Here is a 15,777-nt window from a genome sequence, read left to right on the forward strand (position 1 = left end):
ACAAAACTAACAAGATTGAGAATTGAATGACAGACCAGTGTGCTCTAATGAGCATCTTCTTCCTTGCAAAACTTGGTGTACTCCTCTGATCCCATCAAGGATTCGAGCTCCGATGGATCACTCGGTTTCACCTTAACCATCCAGCCATCTTCATATGGGCTTGAATTGATCTAAAGGGAAAGGAGGCGGGAAAAACAACAGTTTAGTCATCGTAGCAAATTATGAGTCGAATCGTAAATAAATCATTTGAAGGAATTACCAGGCCAGGAGTCCCAGTGAGCTTGGTGTTGACTTCAGTGACTTCACCAGAGACAGGAGAGTTGACATCACTTGAGGCTTTGACACTCTCCACAGACCCAAACCTTTGTCCCTTTGTGACTGCTGCACCCGATTCCGGCAGCTCCACAAAGACCACATCCCCGAGATGACCCTATCAAGATACCAATACGGTTGAGTTCGATTGAGTGATCACTTATACCAAAACTCATCGATCAACCATACTGATTCAAGTTGAATATGTTCTATATGGACATCATGAATCAATCAGATTCAGAAACTCTCTCCTTTATAAGATACTATCATTAACTGAAACAAGAACAAGATTCCTGAAATCGCCATTTGGCACAGATGAGCTAGATGTTATTATTAGTTCAAACAGGAAGAAACACAAAATTGAATTTCTCTGAGGAATAATTTCGGTACCTGAGCATGGTCAGTGATGCCAATGGTGGCCACAGCATCCTCATGCTTCACCCACTCATGAGAATTACTGTACTTGAAGCCATCAATCACTGCAAGCATAGAGGACTTAAGGTCTATCTATCTCCTCGCATACCGACAAAAAGAGAAATTGTTGAATTAGAGAAAGTTTTGCTTTAATTGCCTGTTTATCTTAACATATTTTTCTAAGGTAACTAAGCATTATTTGTTTTGCTGACAATTTTATTAAATGAACACACATGAATTATGTTTCAGAATATTTAGACTAAAACTGATAAAAGGGATGAAGAAAGTCCGTTCGTTTAAGAAGAGCTTTTAGACCTTTGAAAAATTTTCAAAGAAACTAATGTTCAATATAAAAAAGAATCTCAGAAGGAAAGAAAATAATAAGGATAGAAAAAGAACAATCACAATTTGAGACAAGCTACTTTAATAACCTCTAGTCCTGTAAAAAATTGATAGACAGTGAATGTTGACTACTAAAGAATCTCATTCTAAGGTGAGTAGCTGAAAACTGCCCGTTCAACCATTCTTTCTGATAATCATGATAACATTAGTTTTTGTTTTGGCGGTTGGTCTTTGGCTATTGATTCTCTCAACCAAACAGACAGACATTCTTCAACGTCGGTTAACTACCTATTCTCTTCAGTTAACGAATTTTTCAATGCTGTCAGTAATTTAACCTTCAACATCCTATTGGAGGTTGGTCTTTGGCTAATGCTTTACCCAGGAACGCTCTAGTTCCCCATTCCTCAACATCCTATTTCATGGATTGACCTCGATGTTGAGACCTCTAAGTCGTTACCATTCAATTGGCAAAACTGTCAAGGCTGAACTAAAAACTCGTTTTACTAGAGAAGAGGCAACGGGAGCACAGCAACTCACGGGGATAATTTTACCATGTCACTGAAATTAAAAAGTAGATAAAAGGCCAAAATCTAAAAAATCTCACAAGGGGAGGGAGCCGGAGAAGAGCAACTCATGCATGCATGCATACTTATGCACATAACACAACAACATCAAGAAGTCCTCTTGTTGTTTTTCAACTATCATTCCCTAAAAATAACTATCAAACACAACAAAAGATTCATTCAGCAAATGATAAATTCAGTCAAAATAAAATATAGAGAATAAAATCTGAACTCACACAAGTAAATAATACCACAACACTCTCAGTAAGTTCTCTTGCGAATTCTTTCATACACATGGCAAGCAACCTCACAAACGACCTTCTCTAATATTGCAGCACTAGGTTAACAAAGTGACCAGTGTTAGAGGAGAAGCATCTAGTAACACAAATAAACGGCAGCACACCATTCTCGATAAACTCTCTTGCGAATTATTTCAAACGCATGGCAAGCAACTTCAACAAAATGAAGAGCTTTAAGAGCTTGGTGAAACATCTGGTGACACAAACAAATTAGCAACACCACATTCTCGATAAACTCTAGTGTAAATTCTTTCAAACACATGGCAGGCAACTTCACAAATGGCCTTCTCCAATGTAGTAAGTAAGCTAATAAAGCGAAGAGCTTAATCAAGAGCTTGTTAGACTTACCAGAAGAGAAGCATCTGGTGAAGGAGGAAGCAGGGAAGGCAGTGGCAGTATCTCTACAGGAGAATTTGAGAGCACTGGCAGCTGAAGAAGCCCACAGCTTCAAGGCCATGATCTTAATCTCAAATTTTTCTTTCTCCTCTTGTGATGATGCTTGTTCTCAGCAAAAGAGGAGAGCCAAATTAGAAGTAAGCTGTGGATTGGGATGAATGGTGGAGATTGGCAGCCTAATCCATGAGGAAGAATGTCAGTATCTGCCATGCTATTCATTCTTCCAATCACCTCACTCCACTCTTGGAACATAAACTTATGAACTAGTAAACAAGGTTAGAAGGGAGGCAAAACATTGCAAAATCCACCTAGACAGTTCAGCTTGATTCGATTCGTTTTTGATTCGATTCAATTCAACTCAAGCTTTGTCCATTTTGAACATCTTAAACATAAATTTAACAATGATACATTATGATCTTTAGGCATAATTTTAAACTGATGTCATATTTATACTCGTGTATAAATGACATTATTATCTTTTTTTTATCTATTAGATAGGGAAATTTACCATTAATAATGTTATCTTACGTGATAGATTAATGACATTAAAGCATATAAAGCTATTTTATAAAGTTAAAATTTTGTCACTTCATTCTTCCATTTTAAAACATCTGAGAGGTGAATTTGATGATTTTGAAACATCTGAGAGGTGAATTGAAATTTTTCCATGAAAAAATATAAAACTGATTTTGTCGGGCCAAGGCAAAAATGCTTATACATCCTTAATATTTTTCAATATTTTGAAAAGGGTAATTATGCACTTTGGTACATTTATTAAATTTGATATAAAAGATGTATTACGCTTGCGGCGCCGTGGAATGGAATCGCTCGATTGGAGATCACACCCAACAGGAACAGTTTGGATCTGGTGGAAGAGCAGGTGCGCCTTTCTTGTCCCCGGATTTTGTTTTTTGTATCCTTTTTCTTCTCTTCCTGTTTCCCTGGAAAACTTTATCTGTTTTGCTACCAAGCTATTTAAGAGGGGGTTTTAACCTTTTATTTTGGTTTTGGAAGAGATTGGGGACACTCTAGTGGGGTGTCTTTATCTTTGTTTGCAGTTTTGAAAAGAAATGGAGTGAAAAACTGTTTCTTCTAATATTTGAGAAAATTGTCGATCAGTGTTCTTTAGCCGATGAAAGGTTGTGGGTTTACGAATTGTTTAGAATATCTCGTTTAATACTATTTACTGTTGAATCATCTATGGATTGAGCTTTTAAAGTTGATTTCACTGGTGAATTTTTAGTTTTTGCTGATAGGTAGGGTTCGTTTGGTGATAGCTTCGAAATAAACAAAAGGGAGTTTTTCTAAAGAAGGCCCTGCGTGAATAAATTCGTTTTGAACAGAAAAAAGAAAATTTTGAACAGTAAGCATCGAAATTTGACTTTAGAAAGTTCATTAGAGCTGTGTTACTCAAACTCAGATATTGGTACCCAACAAATGCAGATCCAAGTGTTTGCCATGCTTTTTTTTTTTTTGAAGAAACAAATACACTTGACCGATAGAAATATCAATTGTTCACTTGTGTTGGGCGTCCATCCGATACGGGTATGAAAGAGGTAGATGAGGAGTCTTAAGTATTCGAGCATTAGAGTATGCGACTTAAAATGGTACATGTAGTTGACAAACTAGAAGTGAACCTCAACAAGTCCAATTATTAGTTAATGGAGTTAAAAATATCTATCATAAAGCAAAATTCACAAAATTTACTGTATGTATCTAATACAAATGTCAAATATACTTATTTTGCAATGTCTATTACAGAGTTGATTGCTGCACCTATGTGTTGTAGAATTGAACAGAAATGCTTGTAAGCAGAGTCTCATAAGAACTCCTGCAGTTATGTCTCAAAACCAAATAAACGCCGAGGAGGTTTCTACGTCCACAACAGTCTACATATGGGATATGGATGAGACACTTATATTGTTGAAGTCCTTGTTGGATGGAACATATGCTGGGGTCTTTAATGGTTTGAAGGACCCAAGAAAAGGTTTTGAGATTGGGAAGCATTGGGAGAACCACATTCTACAAGTTTGTGATGAATTTTTCTTTTATGAAGAGGTTAGTCGGTTTCAAGCTATACTTACTGAATATAGTATGCATCTTTCTGTCTATAACATTGAATTTTGGAGGCTGAAAGAAAATGGTTGTAACCTTGTTTGAATGGTCATGTCAAACATTATCATTTCAGTTAATTCGTCATCATAGTACAACTTCTAAAAGCCAGGCAACATATTTATCTGGATTTGGATTGGCAGACAATCAAATGCAGGTCAAGTTGTGGAAAATATGAATTCGAGTTTTCATATGTAGTTGTAGGTGAATATATTTACTTATGAATCATTCTAAGTGTTGCATTTTGCAAAGCACTGTACTTAGACCTGATCAAATTACTGTGCTCACAAATGAAAGTTGTTAACTGATTAACACACCATACCATGCTTTACGTTGGAGTTTGACTACCCTGATGTGCCATTCTTTATTTAAAGTAGTGCCTTTATACAAGGATGAGTGAGTCATATTTTCTGTCACTTGCTGATATTTTCACTTTTTTTTGTTGCCATGCAGATTGAGAACTATAATGAGCCATTTCTTGATTCTCTGAGTGAATATGATGATGGAAGAGACTTGTCAAATTATGACTTCAAAAATGATGGGCTTTGTTCTCCTGATGATGATTCCAATAAAAGAAAACTTGCATATCGCCATCGATTCATTGCTGAGAAATACTCTCAGGTGTTGTTGGAAGTTATCTTTCATTGTCAGCCTTCATTAATGAAATCCTGTAAGAATGATCTGTACAGCTGCCTCTCTGCATGAATTTCATTACATGTTTCTGATAAATAGGAGGTAAGAAACAAACAAGAAATATCTGGGTTGCAGCACTTTTGGGTGCTCCTCTCTTATCAAGATCTATATCTGAGATCTAAAGAACTCAAGTTAGATTGCTTATCATAGTGGTTTGGTTAATTTCATCAATGTTCATTGTAGATTGAACCCTGCTGTTAGGCATCAAAGCTAAAAAGTACATGGAAGATAGTTATTTCTGTGTGGCAAGATGTATATAGTATTATATGGGGAGGACAATAGTGTTCCACGTTTGATCCAGAACTATTGCTGAATACAGGGTTTGCACAAGTTGATTGGACACCAGATGATCAAACTCTGGAATGATCTGTACAATTTGACTGATGGCTATACAAACAGATGGTTATCTTCAGGTATGTTGTTTCATGTCTAATGTCTAGTTTAATTTGTGATGAAGAAAGATAAACTTCTATAGACTTTAGTTTTCTTCTGCAATTATTTTTATTTTCCATTGAAGTTATATTTATTCCTAGAAGAGTGATTTTTATATTGGGACATCAGTTCATCTGATTTAGGATCAAGTAGGAGATAAAAAAAATGCACTAATTTATATTATATTTGGTGCTAAAAAAGTTATTATAATTGTTTGATTAATGATTGTTTTTGTAAGTGCATAATGGTAGGACCTGAAGGTAGTGGTTGTGACTCTAATATGGACTATATATGAGGACTTAAATCACTTAAAGTAGGAATTAAATGAGTTTTCCTTAGCATGTTAGCTTTGGCGACATGTTCATGGGTCAAGTTCTTAGGAAATTCAGTTGGGCACATAGGGAATGTGGTTTTGTGGTCAGTAATGAGAAATATATCATTGTTTTTAGATGGATGTGGAACTTACCAATGTATCCCCAATTCACCTTGATCTCTTACCTTTGGATGCCAAAATGGCTGGCATTTCATGTATCTAATCAAGAGAAAACCGCAAAAGTTGAATAGAAGCTACCAAACCATTGGTTTAGAAACTTGACTATCATCCTTGTCTTCATCCTGCTTATTACTGGTAATGACACAAAAGATGTAGTTCTGTCTTTGAACTTTTCTGCATTGTTCTCCTGTATTCCTGAGCTATAGAATCTTGTATTGTTGTACTTTCTCAAGAAGTTGGTGCAACTTCATTTACCATAATCATAATGAAAGACTAAGATACTCAATTCTCGAAATACAAGTGTGGTATCATAATTGTTCCTTGTGACAATCTTAGTTGTCTTCAGTCCAGCTATTTGGTGGCATATGACTTCCTCTAAACTATAAAATAGTTCATAAGTTTATATTGTTTATTTCTATTATACTATTAAATAGTTCATCGATTTATATTGTTTCTTCCTGTCATCTTTAAGTAGTTTTTTTTTTTTTGCAGCACATGCCCTATTGGAGGAAACATTAGGAATGACACATGGATCAATTGCTAAAAGACACCTAAACGTCAATGTAGTGGTTACTAAGGGATCCTTGATTCCTAGTCTTGCCAAATGTTTGCTCTATCGCTTGGATGATGTAATCCCAGCTAATAATGGTATGTATTTTTCTCTTATCTTCCATGTGACCCTGGTTTACGGTTTATTTTATAGTTTAGTAGATTTGGTAAGTAAAACGAGTATCCATTGTAAAAGAGAGTGAAAGCTTCCTTAAAAATTGCTGGAGTTATCCTGCTTTCTTTGCTTTCCCTATCAAATTTATCATACAAAATTGCTGGAGCATATTAATCTTGATGTTCTTTTATGATTGAGGGTGATTAGAACATACCAACCTTTAACATGAGATCTGCAAATGAATTCAGTGTTTTTGGTTGATGATATTGTACAATACTTTCTTCTGGGAAAATTCAGCTCTTGATTAGTCCAATCTGTTACCTGAAGCTAAATTCTAGTTTTGGAGAATCAGATTTGGATCTGTTGAACTTAAGTTGCACAATAAGCAATTTAGCTTAGATTGTTGCCATTTGTCATAAAGTCTCAGAACCACAAGGGCCTTCTTATACCTGGAAAATGGAAGTGCAGCTTAAAATGGCTTAACTGTCAGTTCAGTAGCTAGCAAAGGTTCATGAGTGAGGTTGTCAAAATTGTACTGTAGAAGGATTTTTAAGATCATTTAGCTCTTGTAATTCTATAATATATGTGACCAAGAATACAATGAAAATGAGACAAAATGATATCGACACCTTGTATAAGACACCTCTCAATCCCTTGTATACTGCTCTTTCAATATCGATGGAGAAAAAGTGGAAACCTCACCTCCAAGTTGGACATAAAAAAGAAAAAGAAACCTTTCGGTGAAAAAAACTTTCTTCAAAATGCCCTCTTCTCTGTAAATCTTTTAGTTTCGTATCCTCTAGATGGTTGCCACAGTCTCTTGGTTCCAAAATACTACAAAGTGAGAAAGTCACAGCCCTAGCTAAGCCTATCATCCTATAAAAACACATTGAAAATCATCTAAAAACCGTAAAACTTTATTTATTTGACCCTTGGGTAGCAGTATCTCTATAAATTAAAATTTCTATTTTGTTTGGTGCGGTTCAGTTTGGTTCAGATTTTGATTTTTGATGCCTGCCCCTAGAGAGCAGGAGAGGACTTCCGAAACTCAAAAGCTGTGCAAGTTCAACTTTTCAAATCTGCATGATTATGTTTTTCAAATGAGTTATCTACCTGCGAAAACCGATCCATAATATAGTTTTTATCACTTGTTATATTTCTAAAATGCTTGACACTCCATGTCCAGTCTACAGCTCATGGGAAGTAGGAAAGCTTCAGTGCTTCTCATGGATCAAGGAGAGATTCACCGGCCCTAATGTCCGGTTCTGCGCTATCGGAGATGGAATTGAAGAATGTGAAGCTGCTCAGGCAATGACATGGCCATTCATAAAAATCGATCTTCAACCATCAAGCTCTTACCGATTTCCAGGTCTAACTACAGAAATGATACAGAGTTATATCAGCGTGATATATGGACCACCAGACGCTGAAGAACAAGTAAACGAGTAATGAAGCCATATTTTTTGAGTGATCAATTCGCTACCGAATCATCCAAACTACTCGAATTAAATGTTATCTGCAAGTCTTCTTTTTCTCAATGCTGTGGTCCTTCATCCTTGAGAAATGATGGTTTCATTTATAGTTTCTTTCTGTAGTCTCTAGCATATGGATGAACTCTCTTTCACTCACTCTTGGATTCATTGTAATGCTTGGCAATTCATTAGTTGGCTAAATTTGGATGTATAATTTTTTTTTCTCAGCTTGATATATCACCCAATATTTTATATCTTCATCAACTTTTTTTATTGGATCATGAAATTAAATTTTCTTGATCTAAGCACATGATATGTATAACTTACTAATAATGGGATGTAGTTCAAATTGTCCCGGGACATGGTTGAATTGATTACTGTGGAGCATACTTGTTAAAGTGGGTAAGGATTGAATCTCGACAAAACAAGGAATGCTCTCTCCATAGTAGTCAATTATAACTTTCTGATTTACTTCTTCACAATGTTCTTTCCGTAGTAGTCAACTGCAACCTCCTAATCTCACGATATGCTTGTTTCACTATGCCCTCGAGTGTCAATTGGGTTGAGCACAATAAGACTATCTTACACTCTAGTTGTGCCTTGCTCGACTGTTTTAACTGGTATTTTTGATAATTTTTAAACTCAAGGTGGTGTTTTATAAAAGAGTAATTTTAATAATTTTGAACCTCCAAAGGGGTATTATTTAAAAAATTTTAAAGTTTAGAGGGAAATTTATATATTTCCGTGGATGTGAGAGAGTGAAGCAACGATATAATTGCTAACCTGCGCAGCTCTGCTGCTGCTACTGGGTATCTTCATTTGGTGGCACTTCCCAGCTTCGCCTCCATCTCCACGGGATGCGATGTTGCCCTCGAGATCCAAGTAAGCATCCTCCTTCCACCAGATCTGGAAGAACGCTTGTTGCGCTGCTGCTTTTCTTTGTTTTTTTTAGGGTTTTTCTTGGCATTTAGCTTCAGTGTTGGTCTAAAGATGGCGCATTTCTCCTAAAAAACAAGTTTTTTTTTCTCCTTCCTGCTGAAATTGATTTTGTGTGGATGATAGATCTATGACAATGGCTTTTGTAGTGATTGTTCTTGGTTCAATGTGTTCGATCTGTCAATGGTAAGTTTAGAACTTTGATCGTTAGAGGAATTTATGGTTGTTTTGTTGTTTATCACGGCATTGCCCTTTTTTTCTTTAATCATGCGTTTTTGGTAGAATAGAATTGCTGTTTTCTGATTCGTACAAATGTTCTTCTAGTATTTAGAATGATTCTTTTGCTGGATCATCTTGCATTGTTTAGTTATTAGGTTTGTTATGTTATCTGGATGTTAAAAGGCTAAGGGTTTTCTGGTTTAAGCAGATCCAGGTCCTCGGAGGCCTCAAATGGCAAGGCTACACCTCCAACTCCCAAGGTCACAAAAACAACTAGAAATGGTTTTTCCAAGTTGGACTCTGAATTGCCATCTCCTGTGGTAAAGCTATCCTCTCCCCCTGTGCAAAAATTATCCTCACCAGTGCCAAAGCTTCGTTCTTCAATTGAGCGATCACCAAAGTCGGCAGAGTCGAAGCCGCCAACACCGAGCAAGAACAGTACAACTGCTGAAGTAAGTAAAATAAGAATCATATACTATGTTTATGGCTTCTTTAGATTTCTGATTCTTATTGGGTGCTAAAACTTTAAGATTTTGATTGTAGAAACAAAAGAGGACATTGAAAGACTCAGAGCTGCAGTTGAAGTTGGTAGTTGTCGAGGAAGAGTTGAAGAAAGCAAGGGAGCAGTTGGCTTCTATGGAGAAGGAGAAGATTCATGCCGTTGAGCAGCTAGAAGGAGCCAGGAGATTGGCCGACGAGGCAAACGAGAAGCTCCAAGAGGCAATTGTTGCTAAGAAGAAGGCTGATGATAACTTGGAGGTTGAGAAATTCCATGCTGATGAACTGGAACAAGCAGCCATTGCAGCTTCACAAAAAAGGGAAAACGAGTTTCAAAGTGAACTTGAAAGCATTCAAAAGCAATATAAGATGGATGCTTCGGCACTGCTTTGTGTGACTCAGGAACTCCAGAAGCTGAAGCTTGATCTTGAGAATGCCACCGGCGAGAAGAAGGTTGCCCTGAGTGAAGCAGCTGATGCAAAGAAAACTGCTGAAATGAATGGAGAGAAGATGGACGTGTTGGCAAGAGAAGTGAGTCATTTAAAGTTCTTACTTGATTCCAAGCTGGATGATGTAAACAAAGAAGCTGCAGAGATGATTAAGAAGTTGAATGTTGATGTTGCTGCTTTGCAACTTGAACTTGAAAGAGCGAAAACAGCTGAAGAGAGATTGTGGGAGATGGAAACATCTGTTGAACAACTTCAAATGGAATTGACTGATACAAAAACGGTCGAATCAGATACATTTAAGCAAGCTAATGGATTGGCAAAGGAGGTGGCATATTTAAAAAGTAGGCTTAAGGAAGTCAATCAATCCGAGAAATCTGCAATTGAATCTCTTGCAATCACAATGAAAACAATGGAAGAGGGCACTGCATTATTGCAAGATGCTGAAACTGAGATTGTTGTTCTTAAAGGGAAGATCGAATCAATGGAAATTGAGGTGGCTAGCTACCAAAATAATCTCAAAGAAGCAGATAGGAAGATGGGTTTATCACAGCAAGAAACAGTAAGCTTGGGGAAGACAGTTTACCTATTAAAAGTTGAGCTTACAAAGCTGGAAGAAGAGAGGTCACAAGCACTGGGCAAATGCAATGTTTCTGCTTCAGAAATCGAGTCTCTGTTGATGGAGAAGACTAAACTCATTGCCGAGCTCAATGCCAGCAAAGATGAAGGAGAGAATGTCAAAAAAGCAATGGAAGGTTTAGCTGCAGCTTTGCATGAAATATCTACTGAAGCCAGAGAAAATCAAGAAAAGCTTTTGACAGAGCAATCTGAAATTGAAGAGCACAAGGTTCAGATTGAGCAATTGAATTCAGAAATCAAGAATGCTGAAGAAAGGTATGAAGTCATGCTCGATGAAGCAAGATATGAAATTGTGTGCCTCAAGAAAACTGTTGAAAGATTTGAAACTGAAAAAAGCAATTCAAACACTGAGTGGGAAGCAAAGGAGCTCAATTTTATCAATGCTATCAAGAAGTCTTATGATGAAATTGCTTCCCTCAAGGTTGAGATGGCAAAAGTGGTTGATTCACTCAAGCTAGCAGAGCAAGAAGCACACACAGCAAAGGCAGATGGAGTGGAGATGTTAAACAAACTAACACAAGTTGAATCTGCTGCAGCTACAGCTTATGAAGTGGCAGAAGAAGCAAAAGCTGATACACTGCAATACAGGGAAATGTTGTTGGACAAGGAGAATGAGCTGCAAAGCATCACACAAGAAAATAATGATTTGCGGGTCAGGGAAATAGCCACCCTGCAGAAAATCCAAGAATTGTCCTCATTGATCGAGGAGGCAAAATCGAATAGTACTGAAGAAACAGATAAGCTACCAAAGAATGAAAAGGAATATGGCCTATCAGCAAACACTTCTCAAGAAATGAATCCTTATGAAAGAATAGTACAGACACCAATTTCAGAGGCATTTTTATGGAAGCATGAAATTGACCACAAGGATGATAAAAAATCAAAAAAGGAGAATCAGAAGGTAAACCAAAATGATGAAGAAGATCCGGCAAATACAATGCTCAGGGATTTATCATCTGAAAAGGACCATGAGGATTTTTTGGTTTATGACGATTCAGATTTAAAGATGGATGGTTTACTCTACGAACCAAAGGAGGAGAACACAAATAATGGAGCAACCTCACCAACCAAAAACCAGCAGCAAAAGAAAAAGAAAGCTTTGCTGAACAAATTTGGGAAGTTACTGAAGAAGAGTAGCCACAAAAATCCATAAACAAGATGGGAGCTAGGCGGTAGGTACATCAAATTCTATTTCATTTCTAGGTACTGGTTGTTAAGCATTTCAATATAAATTGAAATCTGCGTTACGTCCTTATTGAAATTGATCCTTCAATTACTGAAATATATCATCATTCTCTCCTTTACTAATATACAAGAAGGGAAGTATGCATGATACATCTTGTCCATATCAAAAGAACTGTCTGTAACTATTTATTGTTTGTGAATGGAGGTGTAGTTCTTTGTTCATATTACTTTGTTGATTAATTCTTGCCTCTTTTTTACTATTTAGTAGCAATATGAAGTTGCCTTGTATTAGCACATCAGTGTTTTAAGCTCTGACCAACCACTGAACCAACTGAGGCTAAATGGTTCAACCGATTTAACTGGTTTCCATTAAAAGTTGCAGGAAAGTAAGGACTTGCCAAGTGAAGTATTCAATGAAAGTTTTGTTCAGGGTTCCATTGTTGGCTAACTTCCAACTTTAATACTGGTAGTTACTAACATATTTATTGCAGAAAAGGAACAGATTGATTGCCAACCAAAGTATATAATGCTCCTCTTTTTAAGAAATTATGATGTTCATGGGACATACATGACTGCAAGTTGGAAAAGGTTGCATTAATATAAAAGTTAATCAGCTTTTGTTCACTTTATCGTAGAGATATCAATCATTCTGGGTGAGTGGATCTGTTATTTGGTTAGAAATTTGATGCAGTTGGGAACAGAAAGAAGAGTTATGGTGCATGGATGATTAGTTTTTTTAGTGTTGCTCGGTTCAGAAATTGGTAGTAACGTAGTATCAAAGTTATTCAATCTAATAAATAGTCTGGAAAGATCATTTTGGTTTCTGCCGAACTATCTTCGGCAAGTAATTAATGAACTGCACAATGAATCTGCCCATGCATTGAACTTTGTTCTTGATGTGAACGGCTTCAATAATAACAAGAAATTTTAAAAAAATAAAAAAACAGAAGTAAAATCGCCGTTGCAGAGGATCGAACCCGGGTCACCCAGGTGACAGGCAGAATTACTTACCACTAAAATACAACGACTTTGTTGATTGCAAATTCTTTGTTTTAACATAAAAATTAAAAAAATAAAAAATAAAACGAATTTCGCCGTTGCCGGGGATCGAACCCGGGTCACCCGCGTGACAGGCGGGAATACTCACCACTATACTACAACGACTTTGTTGACTGCAAATTCTTTGTTTTAATAAACTTCTAAAAGTTGTAGAATGACATTCAATATGAATTAATAAATGTGGGGGTGATCTATGTCCTCTTAATACTAGTGAGATTTCTTATTTATCCTTTATCTCTAAACGTTAATGACTTTCATCTTTCGACAATATTATGATTCTCGACACTATCAATATCAAATTCCTTACTTAGTCATCTATGTAAAGATTAAGAAAGATCACTCTAAAAAAAGAATCTGTCACCTTAACGGCCCTACACGATCAGCCCCACGACAAGAAAAATCACTTTCACACTATAGCATATTATTAAATGTTAACATACTAGGATTACAATCATCCTAACATTGTATGCATTCCAAACGAACTAAACTTTAGAGTTAGATCCCACGAGGGTCATGACTTCTTACCTTAAACTCAACTTATGTTTATCTTTAATAGTATAACTTTATTTAATCAAGTAGAAATATTTAGGACAAAAATCAAAAACACGCTCTTATATTTTTAAATCAAAGGACATCCTACCTTATTATTAATTTTATCATATATATTTACTCAAATATCTTTCAAAATTATTTTATACTATTCAATATTATTATATTCCATTTAATCTTTACGTTATAGTACTATTATCTTCCATTTAATCTGTACGTTATAATAGTTATGATTTATAATACGAAGGTCATCATTTAGATTAATCTGGCAAGATGAGTCAATATGAACATAGAAGAAACGATCCCACTAGAGTGAGATAGCTATTGCCTCCGGCTCGAGCTGTTCCTCAAGCCCGGGGACTTATAGTTTAAAGAGGCATTATAGTTTAAGTATACTATAGACAAAATAAAAAATTTATGTGAAAGAGGAAGATAGCCTGAGAACTTTCGATCAGCTCAGGATTAGCCTAGAGGCTACAAAATTCCTGACTCTGTTATTGCCTCGGGCTCAACATGAGCTTAGTCTTGGATCTCACTTGGGCGTCCAAAATAATCTCATCCAATCCCAAAGCCTCATCTCGACCATCTCGATATCAATTGTCTCGGTCTCAACCGTCTGATCTCAACCCCACCACCTCAGTTGGCTCCATCTTGAGACCTACTTATACGTCTTTTATGAACTACTGTCTTATATGGACCTACTAAGATAGAACGCGAATATTCTCATGGACACTCGACAATTTAAGAATATCAGATGGTTATGAGGTTGTTAGACCTAGTTTCCTCGGACATCTTTTTTTCTGCATATAAGGCCAAAAGGAAATGACTATCGGATTTAATTCCCTCGTGCTATAGAAAGCCTAATACGTAGCTTTAGTTCAGGTTTGACTCGAAAATTTTTTCTGACATCTTCTTTTCTGCCTATACTCCATTCTTTTGGAAGAACCTTAACTTGAGTGTCGGAGTGGTCTATCGAGACTCTCTAATACCATATTAGATCTTCTTTTCTGCATTCTCATCTCCCGTTGAAGCGTATCTCAGGTCCTCGTTATCTTCTCCTTTGAGCTTTATCAAGAAATCATGCATATTAGATCGTTCGTTGATTGATAGCTTAACTATCCGCGATATTTAACCGGAATATTAATATTTATTTATTTTCACTACCTAATTATTCCCCATCATTCTTTCACTTCCAGATGTGTATAGTGATGAGAAAGTATGGTACACTTGTCGACATCAAATTGATCATAGTGGCATTTAATAAACCTGCCATTGATCATAGTTCTAAGGCTGTTTAATATGTACTTTTACTAAGTTTACAAAAACTAATCATTTTCTTGAAAAAGGGAAAATAAAAAAGATAAAGAGCATCAAATTGTCTGTGTCATTCAGCTTCTTAAGGTATGAACATTCTTAATATAAAGATGGTTTACGAATAAGAAAGAAGACAATTGAGAGGGGATAAAAGAGTGAATCTAATAATTTTATATTTGAGTTTTCTCCTAATAAACATGCGCGAATCTAATAATCTAACACAAAACTTTGTCCATAATCTAATCAAAATTCTTGTCCATTCTGTAAGATCCATCCCATGGCCATGGTGTGCGCCTTGCATTCTCACTCTCCACTTCTTCCTCCGCCTCTCTCTCCCTCTCTCCTCTTTTTCTTAGTTTGCTTTTGTTGGAGTTTCCACAGCCAATGCGATGTCCGCAAGTGACTTATTAAATGTGTGCGGCAGACATTCCTGCCCATCTTCGTGACAGATTCGAGGGACAGTCCAAGTTATTGTTGGCGTTGGTGTAATTGAAAACCCTAGATAGTATGCACAGCTGCGTCCAAGAATCTTCCCACTGACTACTTCTTCGCTCATGAGCGCGACTCAGTGAGTTAGCAGAGAAAGGTGTTCCTCCTCATCTTATTTGTGAAAAAAAGATGTTTTTTCTTTTGCTATTGCTAAGTTTTATCTGCTCTTGCAGGCGAGATAGACAAGGCAAAAGCCTCGTGGCTAGAAGCTGAAGAAAGGAGCTCCTTTAATTCTTTGATTTCACCGGGCA

General features: G+C 36.5%; 3 protein-coding genes and 1 non-coding gene across 8 annotated transcripts; 2 read left to right on the forward strand and 2 right to left on the reverse strand.

The window, feature by feature from the left end:
- Positions 1–10: 10 nt before the first annotated feature.
- On the reverse strand, positions 11–2,424 carry LOC141822142 (glycine cleavage system H protein, mitochondrial-like). Its single transcript, XM_074709574.1, has 4 exons — positions 2,279–2,424; positions 703–791; positions 260–430; positions 11–170 (listed from the first exon to the last, which is right to left on the reverse strand). The coding sequence occupies exons 1-4, from the start codon at positions 2,385–2,387 to the stop codon at positions 45–47; spliced, it is 495 nt and encodes a 164-aa protein (XP_074565675.1). The 5' UTR covers positions 2,388–2,424; the 3' UTR covers positions 11–44.
- Positions 2,425–3,148: 724 nt separating this feature from the next.
- LOC141821349 (protein phosphatase EYA-like) lies at positions 3,149–8,380 on the forward strand. Of its 5 annotated transcripts, none has more exons than XM_074708767.1 (6): positions 3,149–3,206; positions 4,088–4,384; positions 4,892–5,059; positions 5,451–5,544; positions 6,549–6,704; positions 7,907–8,380. In XM_074708767.1, exons 2-6 carry the CDS (start codon positions 4,166–4,168, stop codon positions 8,167–8,169), a joined length of 900 nt encoding a protein of 299 aa, XP_074564868.1. In that variant the 5' UTR covers positions 3,149–3,206; positions 4,088–4,165; the 3' UTR covers positions 8,170–8,380. The 5 variants fall into 5 exon arrangements, with proteins under 5 accessions (XP_074564868.1, XP_074564872.1, XP_074564871.1 ...); XM_074708771.1 differs by having other exon boundaries at positions 3,157–3,206; positions 4,164–4,384; XM_074708770.1 differs by having other exon boundaries at positions 3,169–3,206; positions 4,116–4,384.
- Positions 8,381–9,016: 636 nt separating this feature from the next.
- Positions 9,017–12,292, forward strand: LOC141822249 (WEB family protein At3g02930, chloroplastic-like). The gene is made up of 3 exons (XM_074709694.1): positions 9,017–9,074; positions 9,556–9,799; positions 9,891–12,292. Exons 1-3 carry the CDS (start codon positions 9,055–9,057, stop codon positions 12,081–12,083), a joined length of 2,457 nt encoding a protein of 818 aa, XP_074565795.1. The 5' UTR covers positions 9,017–9,054; the 3' UTR covers positions 12,084–12,292.
- Positions 12,293–13,207: 915 nt separating this feature from the next.
- Positions 13,208–13,279, reverse strand: TRNAD-GUC (transfer RNA aspartic acid (anticodon GUC)). The gene has a single exon. It is a non-coding gene; the product is annotated as a tRNA-Asp (tRNA).
- Positions 13,280–15,777: the final 2,498 nt, after the last annotated feature.

The sequence above is a fragment of the Curcuma longa genome, chromosome 2, assembly GCF_044706935.1.
Source record: "Curcuma longa cultivar G26 ecotype Majalengka, Jawa Barat chromosome 2, ITB_CL_G26_1.1, whole genome shotgun sequence".
Taxonomy (NCBI): Eukaryota; Viridiplantae; Streptophyta; class Magnoliopsida; order Zingiberales; family Zingiberaceae; genus Curcuma; species Curcuma longa.

Excerpts from the sequence above, each read along its gene's own strand:
- LOC141822249 (XM_074709694.1), top strand. The coding sequence starts at position 9,055 with ATGTTGCCCTCGAGATCCAA. Across the intron at positions 9,075-9,555 it reads ATGTTGCCCTCGAGATCCAA|ATCCAGGTCCTCGGAGGCCT; the intron begins GTAAGCATCCTC and ends TGGTTTAAGCAG. Across the intron at positions 9,800-9,890 it reads AGAACAGTACAACTGCTGAA|AAACAAAAGAGGACATTGAA; the intron begins GTAAGTAAAATA and ends TTTTGATTGTAG.
- LOC141821349 (XM_074708767.1), top strand. The coding sequence starts at position 4,166 with ATGTCTCAAAACCAAATAAACGCCGAGGAGGTTTCTACGTCCACAACA. Across the intron at positions 4,385-4,891 it reads AATTTTTCTTTTATGAAGAG|ATTGAGAACTATAATGAGCC; the intron begins GTTAGTCGGTTT and ends GTTGCCATGCAG. Across the intron at positions 6,705-7,906 it reads TGTAATCCCAGCTAATAATG|TCTACAGCTCATGGGAAGTA; the intron begins GTATGTATTTTT and ends CTCCATGTCCAG.
- LOC141822142 (XM_074709574.1), bottom strand. The coding sequence starts at position 2,387 with ATGGCCTTGAAGCTGTGGGCTTCTTCAGCTGCCAGTGCTCTCAAATTC. Across the intron at positions 792-2,278 it reads CACCAGATGCTTCTCTTCTG|TGATTGATGGCTTCAAGTAC; the intron begins GTAAGTCTAACA and ends CTATGCTTGCAG. Across the intron at positions 171-259 it reads TCACTGGGACTCCTGGCCTG|ATCAATTCAAGCCCATATGA; the intron begins GTAATTCCTTCA and ends CTTTCCCTTTAG.